This window comes from Centropristis striata, chromosome 8, assembly GCF_030273125.1.
Source record: "Centropristis striata isolate RG_2023a ecotype Rhode Island chromosome 8, C.striata_1.0, whole genome shotgun sequence".
Lineage (NCBI taxonomy): Eukaryota > Metazoa > Chordata > Actinopteri > Perciformes > Serranidae > Centropristis > Centropristis striata.
Window position 1 is genome coordinate 35,307,344 of NC_081524.1, and position 25,859 is coordinate 35,333,202.

Consider the following 25,859-nt stretch of genomic DNA (forward strand, 5'->3'; position numbering starts at 1 on the left):
AGTTCAGTTATCTTTCTAGTTGCCAGATTGATCTTATGCCCCTGGCAGCAGGGCATGCAGTAAAAGGCCTTGGTGTGTGCTATTTTAACCTTCCTTTCACCACCTCCTGCTTTGGCTACTAAGTCAGTGACTGGCCACTTTGTTCCCTCCAGACCAAGGTTTATAGTTAACGAAAACTAACAAAATAACGAAAACTAGAATTGAAAAACATTTTAGTTAACTGAAATAAAAATAAAAACGAGTTTTTTGAAAAACGATAACTAAATGAAACTGTATTTTGTGGTTATAAGACTAACTAAAATTATAGTGAAAATGTCCTTCGTTTTCATCTTTGTCAACTTTTTTCATACGTAAACCTTTTTGGTTGATATGAAATCTATTTCATCTATCTGGTTTTATGACTTAATAAACTTATTGGGGCTGAGATGGATCAGACAAAGGAAATAAAGGAAACATTTATTATGACCTTATTTTGAATCTCGCACCCAACAAATACCCCATTACAAAAAAAACTAAAACTAACACTAAAACTAATAAAAACTAAACTAAAACTCAGCATTTCCAAAAAATAAAAACAAAAATTGACAACGAAATTAAAAATAAAACTAATGAAAAAAACAAAACTATTATAACCTTGCTCCAGACTGAGTAAAGCCTTACTTGCTTGCATTGCAGGATTGAGACCATATTTGGACATGTTTGTTTAGTTTGGCAGATTGTCATATTTGTCAGTGTGATATTTTGAAGAAATACAGAAGACTTACGTTTTCACAATTTATTTTATTTTTTGTTAAGGTTATTCCGTAATGTCACTGTTCAGATTTAGTTTGAGCAGAAATGCTGGCCTTCCAGGAGGAACCAGGCACCAATGCCCGGCCAAGCAAGTGGAATCCAGAATAGGCATTAAGACCTGATCAGCCACAGTGACGTGTGTAGAGTGTCTCTCAGGGTACCAGCTCGAGCACTAATCCCTTCCTGTCGGCAGACAGCTCACAGTTGGAATCAATTTCTTCTTCTCATGCCCTCACTCTCTCCTTTCTCAATTTTATGTTAACCCAAATTCTTCTTAACTTGTTGGGGTTCTCTCTTTTGTTCTACTCTGTTTTTTAGGGTTACCAGAAACATTGTTTTTAGTTTAGTTTAAAAATGTATTTACTGGGGGTTTCCATGCATAACTCAACTATTGAGTCAGAGTTAGCTATGTAGCTAAATTGGATCTTTGGTCCCTGGGCAGAATATGATTAACAAACAATACAATACCTTAGAAGCGATGCAATATAAACAATAAAAACCCAAATAGTTTTACAAACACTACATAAAATATGGGTCATGTTATAAGTGTTGTTTTAAAGGTACTGAAGCTTGTACACTCTTTGACATGGGCTGGAATTGGCTCTTTGTATTTTTTTCAGTGTATTGATGAAGGTGCCCTTAATCTTTAACTTGAAATTCTGCACTATGCAAATATATCTTAGTTGACTTCTCACATAATGCACTGTTGTGCAACGTTGTGTTAATTGCATTACTCTGTCTGACCTTCTAATAAAGTGTTCTTGGTCCAGCACAATCAAGTGGCTAGGCATTGGGAAGTGAAATTGACTGTAGTGGTGTCACTCCAATGAGAACCTTTTGTTTTTTTTTCAGAAAAAAGTTCATAGTGGTGAGCGTGCCACTATGTCTTAAGTTTCAAACATTCAGAGTTGTTGCAGTGTTATTGCAATGCTGTTTTTTTCTGATCTGACTTTTTGTTGTCGGATTGTCAACAGTGTAGCTGTGCCTACCTTGTTCATAATCTCTAATCACAGAGGGAAGCCAGATATTTCTTGCATTTGTGATCAACATGAGACTCATTTAACACCCAGCCTCAAGGAACACATAATCCTGTGTTAAGTACACAAGATACAGCATCTATATAAGACAGTTTTGATTATTTTTTCCCACATGAGATGGGGTTAGGTTGGCTGCTTAACCCTGCTTCCAGTCTTTCTGTAAAGAATATAATGATTGTTGGCAAGCTGTAAGCTCCAGTATTTCCTGATGGGTTTAGGTTTAAACTATCCTACACAGTTTTAATAAAACATTGACTTTAATATCAGCTCTTGCCTTGTTTACTTTTCAGTATTAAATAAATTGTTATATTGAGATGGATAAGTAAACATTTATGGCTAATGTTGTGCCCTCATCAACAACAGTTTCCAGATAACAGACTTTATTTTCAACAGTGCTTTACAGGGCTGCTCATCCAACTCTGACTTTGACAGTCAATATTGAAAGTTAATTCTAATACATTTTTATATAGTCTAGAACTGCATATAGGTAGAAAGTGCTGTTTCTGTCCACTGCAACGCTGCAATGTGCGCAGATCAAGGAGGCGGTCAATGGGTCAAATTATGTCATAATTTGGGTACCACACGCGCTGTGTAACTGGAGCTGCAGGGGTGGAGGGTTACAGCAGATGGTGCTACAAGTAAATGGATGGTTTCAGCTTCGGTGCTCTTTGGGTGGCCTCAGCCTGACAGAACAGAAAAGGTGTGCCATCTATTGAGCCTTTCAGCAAGTGCAGACTAGATTTTATATGATACCATTTGGCCCTTTGACTTCTCTTTTCGTCTCCTTGGCGCAGATGTGGGAGATCCAGAAAAACTGAGAGCAGACTGGGCTTTTCTGTAAGGGTAACTTATAGAGACAGGGGCTAAACAAAGTGTGTCAAACAGAGACTTAATACAGGTATATTCAGACAGACTATATGAGAAAAATGTGTTTTTTAAACATTAAAGCATTTAATGAGCATCATGTGTCCCCTTAAGTGCTTTGTTTAAGGACACCATTAGAGTGGTGGTTGATGTAAACAGAAGCTACGCTCTCTTCCCTTGCTGGCTTTTCTGGAAGTGTTTGTGCTACTGAATTGTTAATGTTGATTGCAAAAATACAGTATTTACTGTTTGAAGCAATATAGGCATGGCCTAAGTCTCACTGAGTTCTTGCAAATTGTGCAAATTCCAGTTACTACCAGCAGTCAAAGTCCCCCTCCCCCTATCCATAAACCTCTAAATGCAATAGATACAGATAATGCAGAGAAGCTGCTTGGCTGTCAAAAGAAATAAAAAAGAATAACTGTTTCTGTTTTCATTTGCATTTTCTCTCTTCTGTGTTTGCTTTCTTTTAGCTTTGATTAAGTACATCAGGCCGGTGTTTGTATCACGGTCAGACCAGGACTCCAGAAAGAAGACCGTGGAGGAGATCAAACGCAGAGCCCACTCTGGAGGGGAATGGCCTCAGGTAAAGAGATGGAAATTCGTGTGCATACTTGAGCATGTGGTTGTGGGCACGCATACACATAACGGGCACCTCATGTTAACATTAATAGGCTTATTTGGGATTTCATACAACATCTATGCTAAACGGAGGAGAGCATCTTAGAGCGTCTGTTATCCATTTTAATCTCTTTTACTGACTTTTCTGAATCCAAGTAAGTTTAAAAACAAATGCAGTGCACACAAGTTTTGGATATGGCTACTTTTTTTTGTAAAATGTGAACCATTTCTTCTTTCCTACAGATAATGATTTTTCCAGAGGGAACATGCACCAATAGATCCTGCCTAATCACCTTTAAGCCAGGTAAAGCTCTCCATCATCATTTTTCTTCAGCTTTTCTCTCTTTTACTTCCTTTTGAAGTCAAACTGCCAGCTTGTTAGCATTCACTAATATTTCACACTCAACCAAGTGGGCATATTGACTTATTATTTCAATTTAATTACACATTGAATTAATGTCCAATTTATCACTCAAGTGTGATGTGTGGTCTTAATCGTTGAGGAATAGGAACTAAAATCATTGTGGACATTCCCTCGGACTGGATTATAACATGAAAATTTAACCAATCATCATCAATCATTGTGACTGATTTTCTGTAAGACACGCATCACTGGCATACAAATAATAAATGGGTATAAATAGGGTTGCAAATGTTTTTAAATATTCAAGATGGTTGGAATGAATGTGAATTTATCGTCAATTAACAGGAATAAATTAGAAATGGAGTGGATATTTTCTCAGGCTGCTTTACCATGGCATATGCAGATAGAAACTACGGTTTTCCTAAATAATAACCGACGTTATCCACAATTTTTCCAAATAAATCCATTAATTTGTCAAATGCATACAGTGTGAAAATAACTAATGAGGAAGCCCACATTGTGGGCTGTGAACAAACTAAAGGCTTAAAGTGAACAACCAAGTTATAATAGAAATGTTTTAGAATAAAGAATGAATAAAAATATATTAATTAAAACCCATCATATTATATATATACACATTGTAAACTGTTCTTCTATCTGATGGTTAACAGAAATATCACAAAAATATAAAATATATTAACTTTAGTAATATAATCATAACTAGTCCTTTGGCTGCAGTGATTTAAATCACCAATACATACCAGAAGATATTTCTTTTTATGTGTATTTCCTCTCCAAATAAGTTCACTAAACCTATTTTTATATTGAAATTGTGCAAAAATTCCGAAAAACATGAAATTCCATTAGAAATGTTTAAATCAGGGGCTGGAGGATTGGCTGTGTCTCTGGATGATGGACTTTATTTGTCAGAAGTTTAATCACCATAAAATGTATACTTTAATACTGCATTTGCTACTCTGGTGTTTTTGAATGCAAAATTTCATTAGTGATGACTGATTGAGTGATACAATTATTTTAAATTAAAATACATCTTTTTTACTCTTGCAGGGGCCTTCATCCCAGCTGTGCCAGTGCAGCCTGTTGTGATTCGTTACCCAAATAAACTGGTAAGATTGTTCATGGATATGTTAGTTAATGTAGCTCAATCACATTTTTGTTCCATACTATCTGATTTCTGTTTGATATTGTAAAACAATTGGCAAATACTAACCTATATTACAAACGAATCACAAAATAGTTTTTTATTAGATATTCCAACTGTATGTACATACAACTATTGCATGTTTTGCAAAGAAATGAGTAAAAATCTAATTGTCGCAGTAGTAGGAGATAAATTCCATTCCGGCACTTGCATGGGCTTTATTGTGTGTGTTTGTATGTATACTATATGCATGTCCTGTAGCCCGCTTGGCATTACCAGAGTCTCACTCAGTGGGTAGGTAAAGATCTTGCCGGTCACATGGTGGGAAGAAAGATATTGCAGTTATATATAGTATCTATGAAGGAGAAAATGTTCTGAGTTATGCAGAAATATTTGCAAACTCAGCAGAATCCTATATGGTACTGTGAGATCCTCCTTCAGTCAACATTAGGTGCCGTGCTAATATTGTGTAGTTCTTTAAGCCCTTGGGGTCAGGTTCGGCGGCAGTATTGTTTTAAATATGGAGGTTACCTTGCACATTCCCAGGCTCAGACTCTCCTGGAAGGCATTCATAGTGTTGCACTTGGCTGTTCACATGAAAAGCGACAGACATGGCTGTGTAGAAAATGAAAAAGAGTTGGAGAGAGAAATTCAACCTCTGGCTCATCACTCAGCTTCCCACAGCTGGCCCAATCACAGCATGATGTGGATTTGAATGTTGGATTTTTCAGAAAGTTAATGACATTGTCAAGCAAAGTGGTTTTTGGGATATAGACTAAACCAAAAAAAAAAAGCTAGGAAAGAACATTAATATTTCCATGTCAAAAACAATTATGGTTAAAAAAAAAAAAATCACATGATCATTAAAAGCATAATCACGTGATTTGTATTTGTGCTGAAAACCCTTATTTCCAAGGTTTGAAAAGTACTTGAGTTTTGAATAAACTGCTTGAAATTATAATTGCGTTACTTATAATAACTCACTTTCTGGCTGAATAGTATTTAGGATAATGAAATAAAACAAGTTGCAGTGAGCCTAATTGCTTTTGCCTTTTTACAGAAAATAATGATGAATTGCAGGAATGTGTTCATTTAATTATGTGTTTATTGTTGAGGTTGTAGTTTGCAGTAGTGTTGTTCTGGACTACATTATATTTTGGGTGTTTCTAATTTTTGTCCTCCCTAGTTGTGTACCTGAGGTGGAGGAATATTGGAATCACTTCAATATAATGCTTTCCAGCACAACACCATCATTAACTATGAGCTCAGTGGAAAATCTATTTAACAGTGTCAAAAGTGAGCATTTATGGAAAAATTGCATTGTTCTGGATTCAATTGTACAGGTTTACTTAAAGTGTTCACCAAGTGTATGTATTGTATATAAATATGTAATTAACCACGTATGTAAGGTACTTGAAAAGCTTGAAAATGCACCTCTTACTGATAGTGTAAGCCTGCTCATCTGCAAAGCTTTACAGATAATTTTTGGGTATGTGAAGGCTTTGTAATCCAGTCGAGAATAGTAATTATGCAGATACAACATGCTGCGGGCATATGGGACTCGTGGCAATTTTGACTGACTGTATTGTTTTGTTTTATTTATGAAACATTTACATCTGTTTATTTAATTTATTATTCAAATTTACTTCCCATTGTGCTTCAAAAACAGCCCATGGCAATAATTAAAGCTTTTATTTAGAAAGCATGAGTTTGCCCTGTTTATATTTCGGATGAGCCAGAGTTTGTCACCTCATTTGTGCTCGACGGTTTGTGTAAGATGAAGGCGTCTTAAGTCAGTAGACACCTCCTCTCCTGGCAGGCCAATGCAGCTGATTTAGTTGAAGTTCGTTTTTAGTCTGGATGTGAAAGGAGCTCAGTGAAGCGTGCAGAGCCGCTTTCTGATAGCTCCACTGGGAATCTGGCTAATCACGATATGACTCAGAAGGCAAGGCATTGCTTGGGTTTGTTGTTAGTGAGACTGTGGAAAACCAACAAAGGACACTGTGAAAGGGAATTGTTTGCAGGATCTTTTAAATCTGACAAACCTGCACTGTCTACTACTGGAGAAGGTAGTGCTAGTCGTTCTGCAATTTTAAGCCACATGTAGAAATCACAAATGGAGTTGCAAAACTTCAGTGATGTCATTCGGAAACGGTGGTTAGGCTATTGAAATCAGTGGAGTCACATGGTTGACACATATCTTACTTGCAAGTATAAAACAAGATGCTAAGTTACTGTGTTCACATGCATTTTTATAACTCTCACATGCAACTTATGTGAATGGGAACACAGATTTTTTTTTTTTAACCTAGTTAACGCAAGTACTTTTCTCTTTAGAAAGTACTTGGACATTCAAAATCCGAGCTCTGGGTTAAGATAATAATACAACAAATTTTTTTAGAAACACTGTCTATTCTTTTCAACCTGTTTTCTTATATAACCAAATTGTCAGATGTGATCAGGTTCATTCTTATGTGACAAGGTCAGCTAATGGTGGTCAGATGATGTTACCATGTCCAAAATCAAATGCCTTAAAGAGAACAGTTATTTATCGTGCTATCAGTTATTGGAATAATTGCCCACTGAATATACGTGAACTGAATAGTAAAGTATCTTTTAATTATTACTTGAGAATGCACTATTTAAATTTGTGAGTAGTGAATTAACATATTTACTGTATGAAAGTGAGAATTAATGTCATAGATATGAATGTAATAACTTATTCGTAATGATTTCTGATGACGTATATAATAATGTCTACAATGTTTAATGTTAAGTGATTTTTGTTTTGTCTTGTGGACCCCAGGAAGACTAGCTCGTCCCACTTTTGGTGACAGCTAATGGGGATCTTTTTAACAATAAACAATAACCATATTTGTATTTAAAATAGCGCTCATGTTTAGATACCCTTCACATTTATGACAAAGCTGGTATAATATTTTGTGTTTTTGAGTAGTCAGACTACGGCAGTGCATGGGAACTGATTTCCTCTCTTAACATGATGACACAGTAACCTGGCTTTTGATGTGCAAATAAGCATGAATGTTTTAGTGCAATAGCAGCAGGAAAGAAGTTTAAAATGTCTCTGAAAATGCCTTGCCTCCTTGTAATTTAAAAAAAAATCTGTTTTAATATTTTCTTTGCTTTATATTCTTTTTTTTTTCTTTTTTACAGGACTCAATTACATGGACGTGGCAAGGGCCTGGAGCGTGAGTGCACAATTTCTTCATTTCATACATGCCGTGCTTCAGTTTCTACTTGCTTTTAAAATGCAGCAGAACATGTGTCTGCATATTATTTATTAATGTGTTTTTTTTTAAGTAAAAGTCATACTTTTAATAATTCACCCCTTATGTAAGCTCAAATATGCATAAAATGTTGAAACGTAATATTATGGGGTTAGCTGTTAATTGTGTTCACAGTCATCACCAAAATTAGATAAATATACAATATTATTATTATTATATTTAGATTAAATATAAATAAATATATATAATGAATAATAAATGGAGATGAATCGCTCTTTCATTCAACATTGAGGTCATCGGACACACTGTACAGGAAGATTATTCTTCTGACTAAAATACAAATTGAGTTCCAGTCACCATCATGTATCACAGTAACTGTTGTCATTGATTACATTCCACAACTTAAGTGCAGGCGACTATTTTGGAAATGAACATTGTCTGAATCTCTGCAATGAGATGTCAAATAGACTGGAAGCAGATTAGTTATGACTTGTTTTACACTACCGGTCAAAAGTTTTAGAACACCCCAATTTTTCCATTTTTTTATTGAAATTCAAGCAGTTCAAGTCAAATGAACAGCTTGAAAGGGTACGAAGGTTAGTGGTGAACTGCCAGAGGTAAATAAAAAAAGGTTAGGTTAAACAAAACTGAAAAAGAATGTACATTTCAGAATTTTCAGAATTATACAAGTAGTCCTTTTTTCAGGGAACAAGAAATGGCTTAACAACTTAACTCTATGGAGTCTTGGGCTATTTTGTCCATTTTTTAATTCTTTTCATGTCTTTGTAAGTCATTTTGTGTCTTTTTTGGGTAATTTTGTGTCTTTTTTTTAGTCATTTTGTGTCTTTTTGTAGTCCTTTAGTCCAACATAAAATGTGATTTTGAATCTTTTTTTTACTTTCAAAACACTATCATGCTCAATAAAGAATTTTAAATGTTGCAAATGTGCATTCATTTCAGAGTACACTGAGACATTAAACTGCATCATTTTCAATTAAATTCTGGAAAAGTTGGTGTGTTCTAAAACTTTTGACCAGTAGTGTACGTCTCTGTAGCATCCTCAGATTACTATGTCCTGTTTTGGTTTTGGCTTCCATCATTATGGTGCCTCTTTAAATGTAGTTGGCCGCCTTCCCAGTACAGCTGAGCAGATCTATACATTTTTTGACTGAATCTCTAAAAGACACACTCAGAATCTAACATATGCAAATAGAGTCTACAGTGACATGTTCATCCCAAACATGTCACAGTGAGTTTAAGGGTAATATCACATCTCCATATGTATACATACGTAAACTGAGCTTAGATGCATATTGTTCTTTAATTTTAGAAAACATAAAATATTCGTCTGTCCAAATCCAGATGTTTAAAGCTGCGAGAAGCATACCCTAAAAGATTGGTGCATATAAACACTGGCAGTTTGATTTTTATACGAAGTGAATGAGCTATCTGAATAACTATGCAAAACAGTTCAAATCTTAATTTGCAGAAAATAGATTATCTCCTTGTCGCCATGAGTTATTATATGATAGCAAAACAATATAGGTCAGCAAATTTCAGAAAAAAGTGGTGCCCTTTAAACACATCGTATATTCTTATTTGTTCATTTTTGTTCATCATGTTTATTTTTGTTGTTATCCAGGTTTAAAATCTTGTGGCTGACACTTTGCCAGTTACATAACGAGTTTGTGGTCGAGGTAAGTGTAAAATTATCCTTCATTTACTGCAGGTATTAAAGTCACTGTACATCATGTCCTGTTTACTCATTGACCACTGCACATGCAGTATTCCAAATTATTGAATGTGTGCTACGTGTTCCATTATTTCCTATGTTTTGAAGATGCTTCCTCCTTTCTGTGCTTCATAAATTCTTAACTTTAATGCAACAGAATACTTTTTTTTTTTTCATTGGTCCAGAATGAATTAAATATGTGTTTTTGTAAATACGTACTTAAAAAAAAAAAGATAAAACATTAATAAAATGTCCATAAAATAATAATTTCTTGTGACGTCTGAGATTTGGCTTATTATTTCTCACTCTCTCTGCAGTTCCTTCCCATCTACACACCCTCAGAGGAGGAGAAAAAGAACCCTGCTCTCTTTGCTATTAACGTGAGACGTGTCATGGCTAAGTAAGTTTACATTTATTGTTCATATGATATGTGAGAGTTCATCTTTTGAATATATCCAGTAATAACTCAACAGGATTCACTTACCAGCAAAACATGTATCATGCGTTACTTTTTTGTTGTCTGTCTCAGCAATTACAAGTGACATAGATATATATGGGATATATGAGAACGCTCATCATTTGCCTAAACTGGTTACTGTCATTTTTTTCACATAAAGCAACAAGCATAGAGGGCCTGTGTTTGTTTAGTGATTGTTTCATTTTGTTTCAATTACAAAATATAAAGTTTTTAAAAACATTTTTTTTTTCCTCTGTATAAGTATTGCTCGTGTGTAATCATTAACACCTTAACCATTATTCAAATTCTGCACCACCAAAATTTGTACCAATGTAAACCATGTTGTGCTGCAGGGCTTAAAGCTCTCAGGCACCGAGCCTGATTTCAGGCAGAATAATTTGCATGAAACTGCACTCTAAGTCTCAATGAATACATTGTACACATTTCCTACTGGAAAACTTTTGAAGCTCACAAGTCTTTTCTTGCTTTTATCCCTGTATGTAGCGCTCAGGTTGCACAGGCTATACTTACTTCCTGTGTTCTTATTCACTCCCACACTCTGTTTCACTGCTTGAAGCCAGGGATGGGGAAACCTAAGTTCTGCAGATGGACAGAGAAACTATTCACAATGTTCTCAACTTCAAAGTAGCCATATCGGCTCCTGCATTGGCCTTTATGCACCTTCAGCAAAGTTTGCATTGATTTGCACACACTGATGTCCCGTCATTGTCTCCTCTGTGCCACGCTCAGAGCCCTTGGGGTACCCATCACAGACTATTCATTTGAAGACTGCCAGCTGGCCATGGCAGAAGGCCAGCTGAGACTGCCAGTCGACACCTGTCTGCTGGAGTTTGCCAAGCTCGTCAGGAGACTGGGGTGAGTCACTCAAACCCTTCCAATGCAACGCTCCCATCGATAACAACAAAGTAAGGGGGCTAAAGGGTGAGACAGGGGCAAAATACTCACCAAACACAGCAGGGACCTGGATTCAATATCTGGCAGCGGTACCTTCAGCGGGGTTTGCATTCCAGCAAACACAACTGATCATGTGCACAGGTGGGAATGTAGTTTTGGATCGTGATTTAGTCGCTGTGCTGTTCCATTGGTTGGTCAGGTGCACTCTGTGGGATTTGGAGGGGAATAGTGTCATCTCTCTGCACATGGTGTGATTTCTTGGTGGAACTCCTCTCTGGCAGGTGATAAGAAGCACCTGGCAGCACTATGTGTATTGGAGGAGGCATATGACTGTCTACTTCCTCCCCTGTCTAACAGTTGGCAGTGACAGGACCACTGATAGTTCAGGGAGAGAGAAAAGGAGGAGAGGGATAGGAAACAGGAGGAGATGTAAATGGTTTGGACAGAATACTGCAAACAAGGCAAAAGAATGCAGCCCGACAAACTACAGTTTCATTAATGTCGGTTGATAAAAAACTGTCTACATTTCCTTATTGACACTACAGCTAAGTTATTAATTAACATTATTGCCCTTGCTGTCACAGGCTGAAACCCAAGAACACAGAGAAGGTTCTGCAGGAGTACGGGAACAGAGCCAGGAAGCTGGAAGGTCAGAAGCTGGACTTGGACGACTTTGCTCAGTTCCTCGACGTGCCAGTTTCAGAGATGCTGCGAGACATGTTCGCTCTTTTTGACGAGGTAAAGACTGTGCAGATGTTTCAGTCACAGCCGTGATGACTTGACAGTCTTCCTCAGTGACTTGTGTCTCTTTGTTCATTATGAATCTCGCATTATGTCACTGCGATACAATTATATAGTTACAAGTAGTTTTGTAATACACATGGTAATTGTATTTATGTTTATAATATTTATATTTATATAGTAATTTACAATATACATGTATAGGTATTTACAATGTAATATAAATTGTTTATAGTATCTATATCTATATATATATATATATAGATATAGATAGATATTGCCCTTGTATATATATATATATATATATATATATATATAGAGAGAGAGAGAGAGAGACCTGTTAAGGGGTAGGACTCGATAAGTTTTTTTTACTTCTTCCTACTCCGTTTCGAGCTTGCAGAAAGTGTCTGTCTTCTCAATTTTTTTTTTGCTTTTTTTGTTTTGTTTTTTATTTATTCATCTATTAATATTTAAACTTGTTTTTTTTGTTGTTGTTTTTTTACTTGCTTGCATGTTCGAAATAAAGACAATCAATCAATCAATATAGAACTTGAGATTTGATATGTATGAGTTAGCAAAACGTGCTTCAGTTTGGGGCATGAATAAATTCAAAATATTGAGTAGACAAATTGCTTCTATAAAAACACTGTTGAGACTGGAGGCTTTATTGAATAGCAGATGCTTTTTTGAAACTAATCGCAGCACCTTGCTTTTCATTCAGGAATACATTTTGCAGTGTAGAACCCAAACAAATAAAGGTTTTAATGCAGCAACGCGTTCATGACCTAAACAACAATCACCCATATGAATATATAAATAAATATCCTGGCTCTCACCCTCTGTCTTCATCTTTCGTAACGCGTTGTTTTCTCTCCTTTTTCCCAGCATGAAGATAACTGCATGGATATCAGAGAATACGTTATAGCCTTATCTGTCGTATGCAGACCTGCCAAAACTCTGGAAACGATGAAATTGGCCTTCAAGGTATGTTCTGTTTCAAGCTTTCCTCTTATCTAACCACCAGGCAGAATACAGTTTGCTGTGCTTGCTTAGGATCAACATGACATTTGCTACGTTAAAATGCCACTTACCGTAGGTCGTCTTGTATTTTTCAACACAGAAAAATGAAAAAGATCTCGCATGCTGACATGTGTTTACACATTTTTTACCCTTTGATCTGCATTTTGTAACAAGGGTCATCCTGGTTTATCGTTGCAACCAAGCCGTGTTTGAGTCATCTTCATGTTTTAACTTGTACTGCTTTTCATAACTCTTTTCATAAAGTTGAGCAAGATCTGTGACCTTAGGGCTCGTGGAATCAATTGAGTACACCTTTTATAAAACCACCAGTTATATAGTTAAAGAGCAATTTAACTGGCTTTTAATGTGGGAACACTGTCCAAAAAGTCCAAAAGATGACACTTGCATTTGTCCCCATTGTATCTTCTCCAGATGTTTGAGGCAGAGGAAGACGGTGCCATCACAGAGATGGAGTTGGCAGTTATATTGAAGACAGCTTTAGGAGTGACTCACCTCAGTGTGTCACGTCTGTTCACCGCCATTGATCCTGAAGACACCGGGAAGATCACATTTGGTAAGAATAAAAGAAACCATCCCAAGGGATTGACCTAAATACTTCTTGAGTGAATCTTGGCTTGGTTATCAAAGCAGTGGTCTTCTTTCCTGGTGTTGTTCAGCCTCCCATGAGGAGCAGTAGATTCAACAACCAGGCCACTTCTTTTAACCCATTGACGCCGGGAAAGCATTATCGCATTTCTACCATTAAAACCGGGAGCGATGTTGCGTCACTCTGCCATTAAGGCCGGGACAGCGGATATGTCATTTTGTAGTATTTGTATTTTTTTCGGTCTCATGAAATGCATCAGAATCATGGTCAGAATACATGCGGGAGTGTCGCAATGCAACATTAGACTTTTCCAGAACTTTGAAATCAAGGCGACTATAGCGGAGGAGCTCAGAAGTAAGTGATGGAAGCAATCTTGATGAAAACAGCGCCGTTTATTTAATTGCTGATCCGACTTTGAACCCTCGGAACCAATCGAGAGGCATTTATGGATGAGGAATATGTTTTAGACGACATATTTTCACGGAAGAACAGACAGATTTGTGGCCATCTGGAGATAATAATAATAATAATATTATTAATAATATATTCATATTATTATTAATAATAATAATAATAATAATTGATTGTGATTATATAAGAAATCATGACTGTTTATGTCTTAGGCCTATATTACTTTATGCGTTGTTGAGTACCCTGAAAAGTGCAATATATAAAATTGAATATTATTTATTATTATTACGATAATTTTTTTTTTTTTATTACAGTTGGGTAATGAGAACTATGTCTATTTCTTCCAATGGTCATATCATGTTTGCATCTTGCTAATGGGCATGTATTAGTATTATGCATAGGATTTTTTATTCAGTCAAATGTAACATTTGCTGAGTTTGTTGATTTTTAAAAAAAACTTTCTTGAAGGTTTGGACAAATAAACTCAACTTCGTATGAAAGCCATGGGTATAAGCTCTCAAATACTTTTTGAATTTCATTTTTATCTGCTACAGAGGCTAAAAAATCTTCTGTTGAATTTCCAGAAAAACTTCAGGTTTTAGGGGGTTCTTTCAAACTCGGCATTTTTTTCCAGGCGTTTTAGGCCTTAATGGGTTAAGTGCAGTCTGTCTCTGGGCATCTTTCAGGCCTTTGTCTCATGTTACCTTTGTCTCTGGCGCCCTCCTGTGGTCTTTCCACAGATAAGTTCAGATGCTTCATGGAGCAGCACCCAGACTTTGCTGAGGACTACTTGTACGCAGAAAACGCAGGTCTCCACAGCAGCCCCTGCCACGCTCACCAAACAAAGCCCAGCCTGTCTTCCCGGAACCTGCACGGCACTGCCACCACCAAAACAGCTAACGGTATCTGCCCTGACTTCAGCCCCAAAGACCACGACGGCACAATAGATGGACTCTTCAAGAAACACAATTAAATAGGTTTAGAAATGTAGTGGGAGAAAAGTAGCACCTCTCCTGGTGAGAGGGCGTTGTGTGGTAGGCAAAGGGTAGCTGTTCGTTAATAACTTGTTTGGACAGTAAGGGACTACATTTCAGTAACCACAACGACTACGAAAATGAAGTTTACCTTACCCTTTTTTATTAGTATTGTGTCCATGAAAATTCTGAGGTTATTTTCAGCCTGGTAAGTTTATTTTGTTATAAATTCCTTTTTTTTTGGTTTCATTTTTTTTTTCATAGCAAGGATCGTCAAAATGCCAAAACAATGGCTGCTTCAGATACAATGCTTGAATACTTGAAGGGCAAGCACTTATAAGAATTCCTGGGGCAATTTTTTCTTTTCTTTTTTTATGTTTTGACTTTTCCCTCCAACATAGTGCTAACTGTGCATGTTTTTAACATGAGGGAAGCAAGAGAAAACAAAAGCCCTGGACAGTGAAGTGAACTAATCTTTAGTGAAATCAGTGTTGGATTCTCTTTTTATTTTGTAACTTTTACCTGTTTCCTCTCTTTAATGGTAGCTGCCTTTTTAACTGAAAGTGCAGAATGCATGGGCTCATGTTATTTTGAGCAGTATTGAGGATTATTTATCTAAAGAAGGGAGGCCTGAGGGGACCAGTGACAATTGTGTGACTACAGTAGACACATTTGAGGTGAACTCGGGTCTCTGTGAGTTGACGGTCATAATTGCTATGAGCCTGTTACATATACAGTGATATATTTGATTTAGCTCAGGGTTCAGTGACAAAAATGAAAAATTTAACTCGTATGATGTCATCATTTTTGACGCTCACTGGGTGATGTGCATGTCTTGTTTTCTTACGACATCAGTACTCTTCTGCCCAGTCATTCCTCATTCACATTAACTTCACAGATTTCTTTCAGGTTGGCAAATTCAAGTGTCTTTTTTTATTGTTGAAATTACACAACGTGGACCAAAAATGCATTTGGTGATTTAATGTCACCTGTCATGTTTGTACTGTCTGTTTTCAGTCAATGGTGTAATGGCTGTAAGGGGGGGGGGGGGTTCACAATGTGTGGCCAGTGAAAGCACATTCAATTAGGTGGCTTTGTTTGGTACTCTAAAGGCGAGGTCATACTACTTCCCTTTCTGTCTTACACTGCTACATTTGTATTCATTCCTACCATTTTCACAGCATATCCTCAGTCTGTCAGGTGTGAAACAATCTAACAATTAAGCAGTGGCCCCTTAGTCACCTGTTTTTATCCACTATTCCTCATGTTTTAAAAAAAAAAAAAAAAAGACTCAAGCACCTTTGTGTCCAAACACAGTCGAGGGACCAGTCTGGGATTGGTAGAGATCCACCTGTGATATTTATTCCTTGTTTATATTCTCAAATAGTGGAAATATTCTCATTGGCACACACACATTTGTCACTGAATGTGATTAAGTTCTATGGCATCTACGGCCACACAGTGTGTCTATAACAGGGTTCAGACAAGGTCCTGAAAGTTTAGAAAGTGCTTGATTTTTACTTATGTTTTCAAGGTTAGGAATAGGCTTGAATTGGAATATACTCCTTGAAAAAAAAGCTTACTTTTAATATAATCTGGTGTTTAATCTTAACAATCACTCATGTGAAACCCAAAATCTTTTATTTTTGTCTCTGTTGTCATAGTGTGTGAACTATAACTTGACTTTCAGGGAGTTCACATTTTTGTGACGTTAAAGGCTTTGAGAATCTGAAAATCTTAGTTATTTTGAAAGTGCTTGAAAAGTGCTTGAATGTTACTCTTAAAAAGCTGTACGAACTCTGTTATAATCACAGGATGGGTGGACCTTTGATTTATTGTTGCTACTTAAAGGAGCAGTGTGTAGGATTAGGGGGGGCTCTATTGGCAGAAACTGAATATAATCATGTTTTTATTCGCTTATAATCAACTGAAAGTCAGACTTATATCTACATACAGAGTGGGTCCTTTCCTGAGGAGCCCCTCATGCTGCACAGCATTGATTCTACAGTAGCCCAGAACAAACAAGCCAAACACAGACTCTAGAGAGGGTCTTTTTGTTTTTGTGCCACTTTAGGTTCTCCTACATGCTTGGAAAGGATGGCATTTAATCCTACACACTGGTCCTTTAAAGCTTACACATTTTATCTCAAATCGAGCATAGAAGAGCTCTTTATTAGCTTTTAGTGGTTTTTAAATTATTAATATTTTAGGTCACTTGTACCTTGAATAATACTGATATTAAGTTTAAAAGAAAAACTCAAATTACAATCAACTTCTGGATGTATTTGCAAATATTTCCCACATAATGCTTGTTTCAATCATTTGCCAACAATTAATTGGCTTTTTATTTTTTTCTCTGACTGGGAAAAACGCAAAATAACCTAATACTAATACTAAACAAACATAAAATAAATATTAGATTATGCTACAACTTCTCTGAAAATGCTTTCATCATGTCATTTTATAGCACAACTCATTGTTAAAGGGAATACCTCTCAAGAGCAGATGAAATGAAACACATAGAATCTGTTTGTAGCCAGTTGTACTTGGGATCATTCACGGTTTGATTCTGTTAGCTTTTTGTTTATGGATATCACAAAATTATCTACAACTTAATGTTTTTCTTAACTATGAGTTCATCGTGTTGGCGAGCCTCGCTTTTCCATCACATTCATGACCATTCATACTGTACATGTGTCCCCATTATGGCTTTCGGTGAAGCAATATTTCACATCTCTTAAGCCTTCTCAAGATGTATGCTTTTGAAGAGTTCTGATATGTATTTTGAATATTCCAAATGCAGGACATTTTGTGAATTTTTGATATACGTATATGAATGATTTTTATTTTCACTGCCATGACAAAGATCTGTGATCTTCTCTCCTCTGCAGATTGTATCGATGGTGAAAAAATGAGCCACATTTTTGTTTTCCTTTGTATAATACTGCAATTGTTTTTTGTGCTGTATTCCTCCTACACAGTGTAAAGTTTTATTGTTGTTATATTATTACTATTATCGCTGAGTTGACTGCTTAGAAACAAAAATGCAGATTTCTTATGGAAACCGATAGCCTTGAATCTATAGAATTTTTATGCTAAAAAAAAGAGAATGTATAGACAATCTTGTCACAATCAGAAGCTCCTCAAAGCGCTGATCTCCAGTGGACATTTTCCGAAGAAATCATGGTTTTCAATTGTACACTTTTTATCCTGTTTGAGCCCTCTCTCCATTGACTTTTTATGTTAAAGGCATGCAGGTTGAAATAAGCAAAGTGTGAGCGTGTCAGGCCTTGAGGTGATGTCTGCCACCACATGACGGGCCGCACAAACACTCCCGACTGTACGCACATATAAACTAACATGTTAAATCACAATCTTTTAGTATTCCCCCTTACTACTTTGTCCTTTTTAAAGTATACATATTTGTGCTTGCACTTTAGATTCTTTTCTTTATTTTTTTAAAGAAATATCACATCGCTGTAAAGCATGTTAAGTTTGTAGGTCACGGTATTGTAGCTCATTTTTGTTAATACGAATAGTTTTTGCATTCATATATTTGCTGCAATAATGGGAGCACAGAGGAAATTAGGGATCACACATTAAAGTAAGCTGTTCCTTGTCCCATATTTGTGTTTGTACTGTAATAAGAGCTTGGTTAGTTTTAACATCATATTACTTATTTGCCTTGTCTCAGGATTGTGGAAATTTTGTAGCTCGGAACGACTTTGTTGAACGTGTAGGACTCGGCACCAACGTACTGATTTGAATGACTAAAAACTGCACCGTGGAATGATTAAGTATTAAATGTACTCCTAAGTGATGTGATTTTACAGCAGCAAGTTATTTATACAATTTGTGCTGTATGTATAAGGGAAACCATACTGTTTTTGTATATAGGTGGGAAATCTGATTGTGAATTTCAACTGAAAAAGACCTGACCCAGAATGAAATGTATCGAGCCACAGGAACCCCTCATGCAGTTGTGTTTGTTTATTTTAAACAGAAATCTCCATGTGAAGGTCTAAAGGATGATATTATATTTCATCAGCAAGTCAAATATGTACATTTATATATAAATATATATTCACATTTAGAACAATTTGGAATTGGGGCTGTATGAAAATACCGGGTCCCCTTCTTTTCACACTTGTTTCACCTCCCCTTTATTTCAAATACCTCTGTAGAGGTGAATCTCATTTTTGTACTTGCTATCAATCTGATAAAATGTAAACCTGCGAGAGATGAACTTGTATTTATGCTACTGCTGCCTGCTTACCACAGTTTGTCCAGCAGCGAGCCTAAGACGAAAGACTTGTGTACTCTTTCAGAGCGATAGTGTCTTTCCGATGGCTTCGTGTCTGCCGACCAAAAAACTGAACTGTTTTCTCTGTAGCTTTACTTCCTGTCTTTTTCTATACTCAACAGGTTTTATTTTATTAATGCATTTTGATGATGAAGAGTCATTACTGCAAGCTACTTTGAATTTGTCTGTTCAGGACTGCTATGATATAACTTGTTAATGTGACTCTTGGATTGAATTAAAAAATGAAATGTTAACACACAGTTGTCACTGTCACAATGGTTCTTGATGTGTGTGTGTAATTGTTCGCATGATAGTAGAACTGAAATGTGTGTGTGAGTTTGTCTGTTTTGTTTTTTTTCCTTTCCTATACCATGCTCAGTTTCCCTTCCTCACCTGGCTTAGTGCATAAATGTCTCCCTCTTGAGGTCATACAGTGGCTGTGCAGTCTTGAGAGTTGAGTACAGTCACATCAGGTTCACTGTATTGAAGTTTTTCATATAATTGCGCTGTTCAAATAGACGTTTGCTCAGAATAAATATTTGAGGAGATGCTTAGAGCAATTAGTATTGGCAAGACCCTGACAGCAGGAATCAATGTCATCAATATCGGTGGACGTGTCTATCAATACCTGTTTAAATGAAATATCTATAATATATGATGTTGATCTTACTAGACAAGTTGAGTTTCCCATCATCAAAGCTCTCTTTTAATAGGCTGTATTAGCTTTCATTGACTACATATTGATGTGTATAGATGATTTGTGCCAATGCCGTTCAGAAGGCAGTTATGTGGCATTGGTTGGTTATTTTATGACAGTGATTGAAGGATTTCAACAAGGAATGGAGTATGTTATTATGTGCCTTCTTTAATTTGTGTTCTCTTTCCCTGCAAGTCTTACTGACAATATTCTTATGGCTCAGTTGGCCCATGACTTTAATATCCTGACAACTACTGTATGGTTTGTCATGACACTTTGTTAAGACATTTATGGTGCCCAGAGGATGATTCCTAATGATTGTGGTGATCCCCTATCTTCGATCGATCGCCTATAGTGCCACAAGCATGTCAGAGTTTTCACTTATACATCTGAAAAAATATATCTGAACATCTACTTACTTATGCTGTACTCCAAATCACATAGTTTTTCTTTTTACTTTTATTACATCCTGCAGCTGGAAAGAAGCATGCTGGCTTACATGTTACAAAACGTGACTGGATGCATCATGGTATGTTTGGCATCGTGCATATGACACTATGTCATTACATACATAATATTTCACTTATACATGGACTGGTATATTTGAATGGTACATTTTGTAGAAACAATCATAGTTTCCAGATGATGTACCCTATATCAATGTAGATCATCACCTGACTTTTACTCTAGCACAACAACGCGTGTTCCTTTTTGTGGTCTCGAGTAAAATATCTTGACAATTATAGGATGGATTGTTTAGATTGTTTTTTAAGTTTGTGTTCATGTCCCCCTTGAGATAAATTATAACTTTAACTTCTCCTCAACTGCTAATATGATCATTTTTCTTTGGTTTATGACCAAATAGCTGCAAAAGGCAAAGACATTCAATGTTGGCTACTTTGTGTTTTGTGCTCACACCATATGTCAGCATGCTAACATGCTAAAATAAGTCCTATCAGCATGTTGTTAGTGTGGCCATGTTGTCATATTAGCGTTAGCTTTTAGCTTAAAGCACTGTTGTGAACTGCCACACAGCTGCTAGCATGCTGTCAAGACTTATTCAGTTATTTGAGCCCAACTACTGAGTGTAGGCTACATAAGGATTCATTGCATTTCCATGTGTGTCACGGGGGATTAGCTGTGCTCATATGTAACTTCAGACAAAGTGATTGTGGCGTTTTCTCATTAACCACAGGCGATGTGGTGAATCATTGAAGTGAGCACCTACCAATGAAATGTTTTCTTTTAATCAAGAACTATTGTCTCTTGCAGATCGTATTATGCATCATTTATGACTGAATGAGACTTCATAAAGAGACCCGCTGCGTCGCTCAGCAGGTAAAATGGTAGTCTGCATTAGGGGGGTAAAGTTCTTATTGTCTGTAATCACTGGTTATGGTCATGACTCAGTAGACAAAGAATTTGGCCTCATTTGGCCTTTTGTATGTTTTTTTTTCTTTTAATTTCTGCAGGAGTTTAGACAGTGCTCAGACAAAGTAAGACAGATGGAAGGAAGCCTGTGGTTCTCAAAGTATATTGAGAGTGGATCATTGTTATTGTATTGTCAGCTAGTATGTTTATGTGCATCTCACTTCTTTCTTTAGGACAGCAGGTGACCAGGGAGGCACCGTATGAGTAAGCTATAAAACAGCTTTTGTTTTGAAGGGCTGTTTCTTAAAGACTCAGCATTACATCATTTGTACAATGCACTTTCTTTTTCGCCACCACTTTTTGCCCTTCCCCTTTATGTCCCTTATACCATTCCTCAGTCGTCTCCTAATAACCCTCTTCCTCCTCCTGCCTCACCATCTTTTCCCTCCTCCTCCTTCTCTTTGCCCTTCTTCTCTCTGGGTCTCAGCTGTTGCATTTATGAAAACAAGACACTCGATTATGTTCACCTCATCGTTGTCTGAGCTCCATCGGAAACCTCATATATCCAGTGTGGCCTACATCGACCCAACAATTTCTGATATGAGGCCCGAGGCTTGATGGATGATTGCACTTTAAAGGTGTGAGTGTTGTGGTGTTGTTGGCGGCGTTGGTGTTGGGGATTAGTGGCCGATTGATCACGGCGATTGGCTTGCAAACAACAAGCTGTCATTCTGGACACGAGGGTCATAAATCTGTCCGTGGGGAGCAGGCTGATTGGGTTATTTAAAGCCCCCGTGCTGTGTTGGTTGAGTTTGAAATGGGAGAGGTCTGGGTGTCAGGGCTGATTGTGTTTAGGCCTGTTGGACATTACAGTTAATGAGATTTCTGCCTATTGGCAAGGTGGGTGGGTGGGTCATTGGGGTCTATTGAGGGGTGGAGAAACAAGAGAAAAAGGGCAACTGGTTTCATGTTGAGTGACAGGGACTGTAATGTTTTACAGAGTGAAATGTGGATTTAGCACAACAATTAAAGCCAGGGAAGCCAGTTTTCCAGAAAAGGCACAGACCCCCAACAAAAAAAGATGTGAGAATTTGAAAATGCAGCCCTCCTCCTGCAGCGCTCACTTCTCTGTCACAAGCCCCTCCCACCAAATGAGCATCGTCACGTGCACAATGACTAATACTACTACTGTGCAAGTACTAGTCAGTACTAGTCATGTGCTCATTCTACTCATCATTCTTTCCAATCATCCTGAACTTGATTCTGATCCTGATGCCATTAATTCAATTCAATTCAATTCAATTGGCTTTATTGGCATGACGTAATAATGTATATATTGCCAAAGCAAGCATCAGAAAAAAAGATAACAAGATAAGGAAAGCAATATTTACAATAAATTATTATAATTCTGTTATTCATTTTAATATTATATAGCAGCAGTTCTATGATAACTAGCATCCCGTAACTTGTGAGCCTGTAAAGCTCTGGCCAGCTATATAAACATGAACTTGAATTAGCTGCAGCCATGAGCCTTTGGCTACAGTTAGCAAAAAGTTAACCAATTGTTATATAGGCTAAACATTTGATCTCCATCACTGAAATGCTTCACCGATATTGACACGTTTTATTGTGTTTATTGTCAGACTCTCTTTTAGACTATCTTTTTGAAAAGTCTGTCTGGTTGCATTGCAGTGCAGGTATGGTTGGCATGCTGGAATAATAACTTTTTCTGCAAGATTTCCACCACTGAATCATGTTTTAACCATCAGAAAGGATGGATTTGCACATCTGTTTTGTAGAACAGCCAATAGGAATGCCCTCTCTCTGAAATAACCTGTGATTGGCTGACGTTTCCTGTCATGGGTTATATGTTCCAAACCTAAATCAGGCTTTTGAATCTAAAGTCTGAAAAACAGCCAAGAAGAGGTGCAGAAGTCTAGTTTTCTCTCAAATCAATTGGATTTCAATATACTGAAAGGTTATTATGGATTTTTGCTGCCAAAAAGAACTCAGCCAGAACCTTACTGCAAGTTATGGGGTTTGACTGACATGCCAAAGTTCAGGGTTTTGTTCTATTTATCTTGAATGATTTCTGTATTTTTCCCAGTGCTTTTTGTTTGTTTGTCTGTTTGGAGTGGATGGGGCTCAGTGGGAAAAAGTTGATGTTGCTTATTAGAATTTGCAAACCACACAAAGACAGTCCCAGTGCAGACTGCATTAACTCTTTATTTATTCATAAGTATTTAAAATAATTGAAAAACTTAAGATGTAAAACCAGTGTATTCAGGAGCTTGAAGTAGCTTTCACATCTTACACCATTCATATCAAACAGCATCTTACTTCTTTGATTTTTTTGTGTGAGTTTTTACTTCACTTCACTTTGCAGAATTAAGATCTTTACTCAAAAGATCATTAATATTATATCTTGAGCAAGATATTCTGGTATTGTATCAGTTATGTTCAGTGTCATATGTTTGAATCAAAAGTCAGAAACAAATGTCATTACCCAAGACAATTTGGTAATTTAGCATAAAATTGTAGTTTTTTTTAAAAATCTGAGATTAGAAAAAGGATCCTGATTTGAGGGAGAACAAAAAAAAGAGACAAACATGCTTATTATTCCGTTGGGATGATGGAAGGTTTTTATTTATAACCAGTTCTAATTATTTCAGCCCTGATTTAAACATTTCATCTCAAACAATGATTCTACAGGATTTATGTTCAAGGAGGAAAATAAAAAATCTTGTGCATTTTCACATGCTACCATGCCGAGAACACCTTCTACTGATCTTTATGTTCTGAATATGAATCCACAGAATATCCATAATGTCCTGACATTATATACAACTTGCCTTAGTATAAAGCATTAGGATCAGGTGGGTGTAGTGAAGAAAGAACCTTACAAATATCACAATTACAAGGTATTTAATGTCATTAAATCTTTCTGGGCACATTGGAATATTTTATTTGTTTCTGTTTATTCCAAAGATTTGTATTTACATAGAAAGAAAGGTCCTCCAGAAAAATACTGAAATCAGGTGAGAAAAAATGCAATGATGGGAGAGAGAGAGGAGGAGGAACAGAAGAAGCCTGGAGGAGGAGGGAGTAGAGTGACGGCGATGGGGGGTGTTTTGATGATTGATTCTCATACAAGAGTGGTATCGCAGACAGATCTCCATACCAGACCACAGGGTACTCTGGGCTCTGTGTGTCTGTCACAGGAGCCAAGGAGGGAGGCTTTTCTACAACTCTTCATAGATCACCAATTCTCTCATCTTTTCCTGTCTTTATCCTCATCTCCTGTCTCTTAACATTTTTTGTTTCAATCTGGGTCTAACTTATCAAGCGCGGTCTGCAGAAATATGTTCAGCAATAGTTTGCAGCGCACTGAAGATCAAGAACATCAGCACAACTGGAATTAAATTGTCCAAACTGACAACTAGAGGAGCTTCCACCCGTTATATTTCAAAGGTGAGTGTTTTTGTGTCCTTGAAAATGTTTCTTCTTTTGTAAAATGTCACATTTTTTTTAAATATGCATGAGTAATTGTACAATCTACAATTACAATTGTACAATCTATACCTTGATTGTTTGTTTTTACTCTTCCTGTAAGTCGCTTTGGATAAAAGCGTCTGATAAATGACTAAATGTAAATGTAATTGTATTTGTTATAATACAGCCTTTGGGTTTAACTTATAGTGTTTACTGTTGTTTTATGCCGAGGCAAAATTTGTGAGTGAATTACTTGCAATTTGGCAACATTTTTTTTTTTGCAATTTAGGTGCAGAGGTGGAAATTATTATTAAAATATTTTCATGGTCCTTGTAAGAGCAGATGGACATTCAGTTTTCACAAACAGTTTTTAGATTCTAAAAAATGATGTAATGAACAGTAATATGGCAAAAAGGCAACTTTTCTATTGAAGAAATTAAAATATATATTTTTTATCACATTATTATATTTATAGAATAAAATTGCCTGATACTGTTACTTTTCCTACTAAAGATCATTTTTAGAAAAAACTTCTGAATGAAAATCTGAACAAAATGTGGTGGACAGCGTGCTGTGGTTCTGACAGGTTTAGTTAGTAGACACTGGGCCAAATCAGCGGGCAAAATGGCGATCAACAAGTGTGAAATGAAATGAGCATGCTGTGATGGCCTGGTGGGGAAGCTCCCCCACGCCCTCCTCTTCCCCTCAGACTGGATCCCAATCTCTGTTCCTTTTCTCCACTCTCCTCTTGTTCTTCCCGTATTTCATGTAACAAGTCAAAATCTTGATATGAATGAATATTTAACAAACCATACACTTTTATTATTTCCCTCTCATACAGACTGCTTTAACATACTGAAAAAAATCATCAGAATGTTTTCTTTACTTTTTTTCTTGCTCTTACTGAAGTGTTGTTTGATCGTATGTCCAGTGATAACCTAATTTCCAAACAGAAATTAATAAAGCTCCACCTTATGTTTTACTAAAGACTCTCCAGCTGCACCTGCCTTCCCTCCTCCTCCTCCGCCACCACACTCCCAAAGGCTGTGCA

The 25,859-nt window shown here is 36.7% G+C and overlaps 1 protein-coding gene across 1 annotated transcript in view; it reads left to right on the plus strand.

Moving 5' to 3' along the window:
* Positions 1 to 19,508, plus strand: part of LOC131976294 (lysophosphatidylcholine acyltransferase 1) — a 31,579-nt gene extending 12,071 nt beyond the window's left edge. Inside the window, exons 4-14 of the mRNA XM_059339252.1 lie at positions 3,167 to 3,279; positions 3,558 to 3,618; positions 4,747 to 4,805; positions 8,015 to 8,049; positions 9,731 to 9,785; positions 10,138 to 10,220; positions 11,028 to 11,153; positions 11,777 to 11,930; positions 12,819 to 12,917; positions 13,386 to 13,527; positions 14,712 to 19,508. Coding sequence (XP_059195235.1) covers positions 3,167 to 3,279; positions 3,558 to 3,618; positions 4,747 to 4,805; positions 8,015 to 8,049; positions 9,731 to 9,785; positions 10,138 to 10,220; positions 11,028 to 11,153; positions 11,777 to 11,930; positions 12,819 to 12,917; positions 13,386 to 13,527; positions 14,712 to 14,944 — 1,160 coding nt within the window. The 3' untranslated portion in view covers positions 14,945 to 19,508. The remainder of the gene's footprint in view (positions 1 to 3,166; positions 3,280 to 3,557; positions 3,619 to 4,746; positions 4,806 to 8,014; positions 8,050 to 9,730; positions 9,786 to 10,137; positions 10,221 to 11,027; positions 11,154 to 11,776; positions 11,931 to 12,818; positions 12,918 to 13,385; positions 13,528 to 14,711) is intronic.
* The last annotated feature ends 6,351 nt before the right edge of the window (positions 19,509 to 25,859 follow it).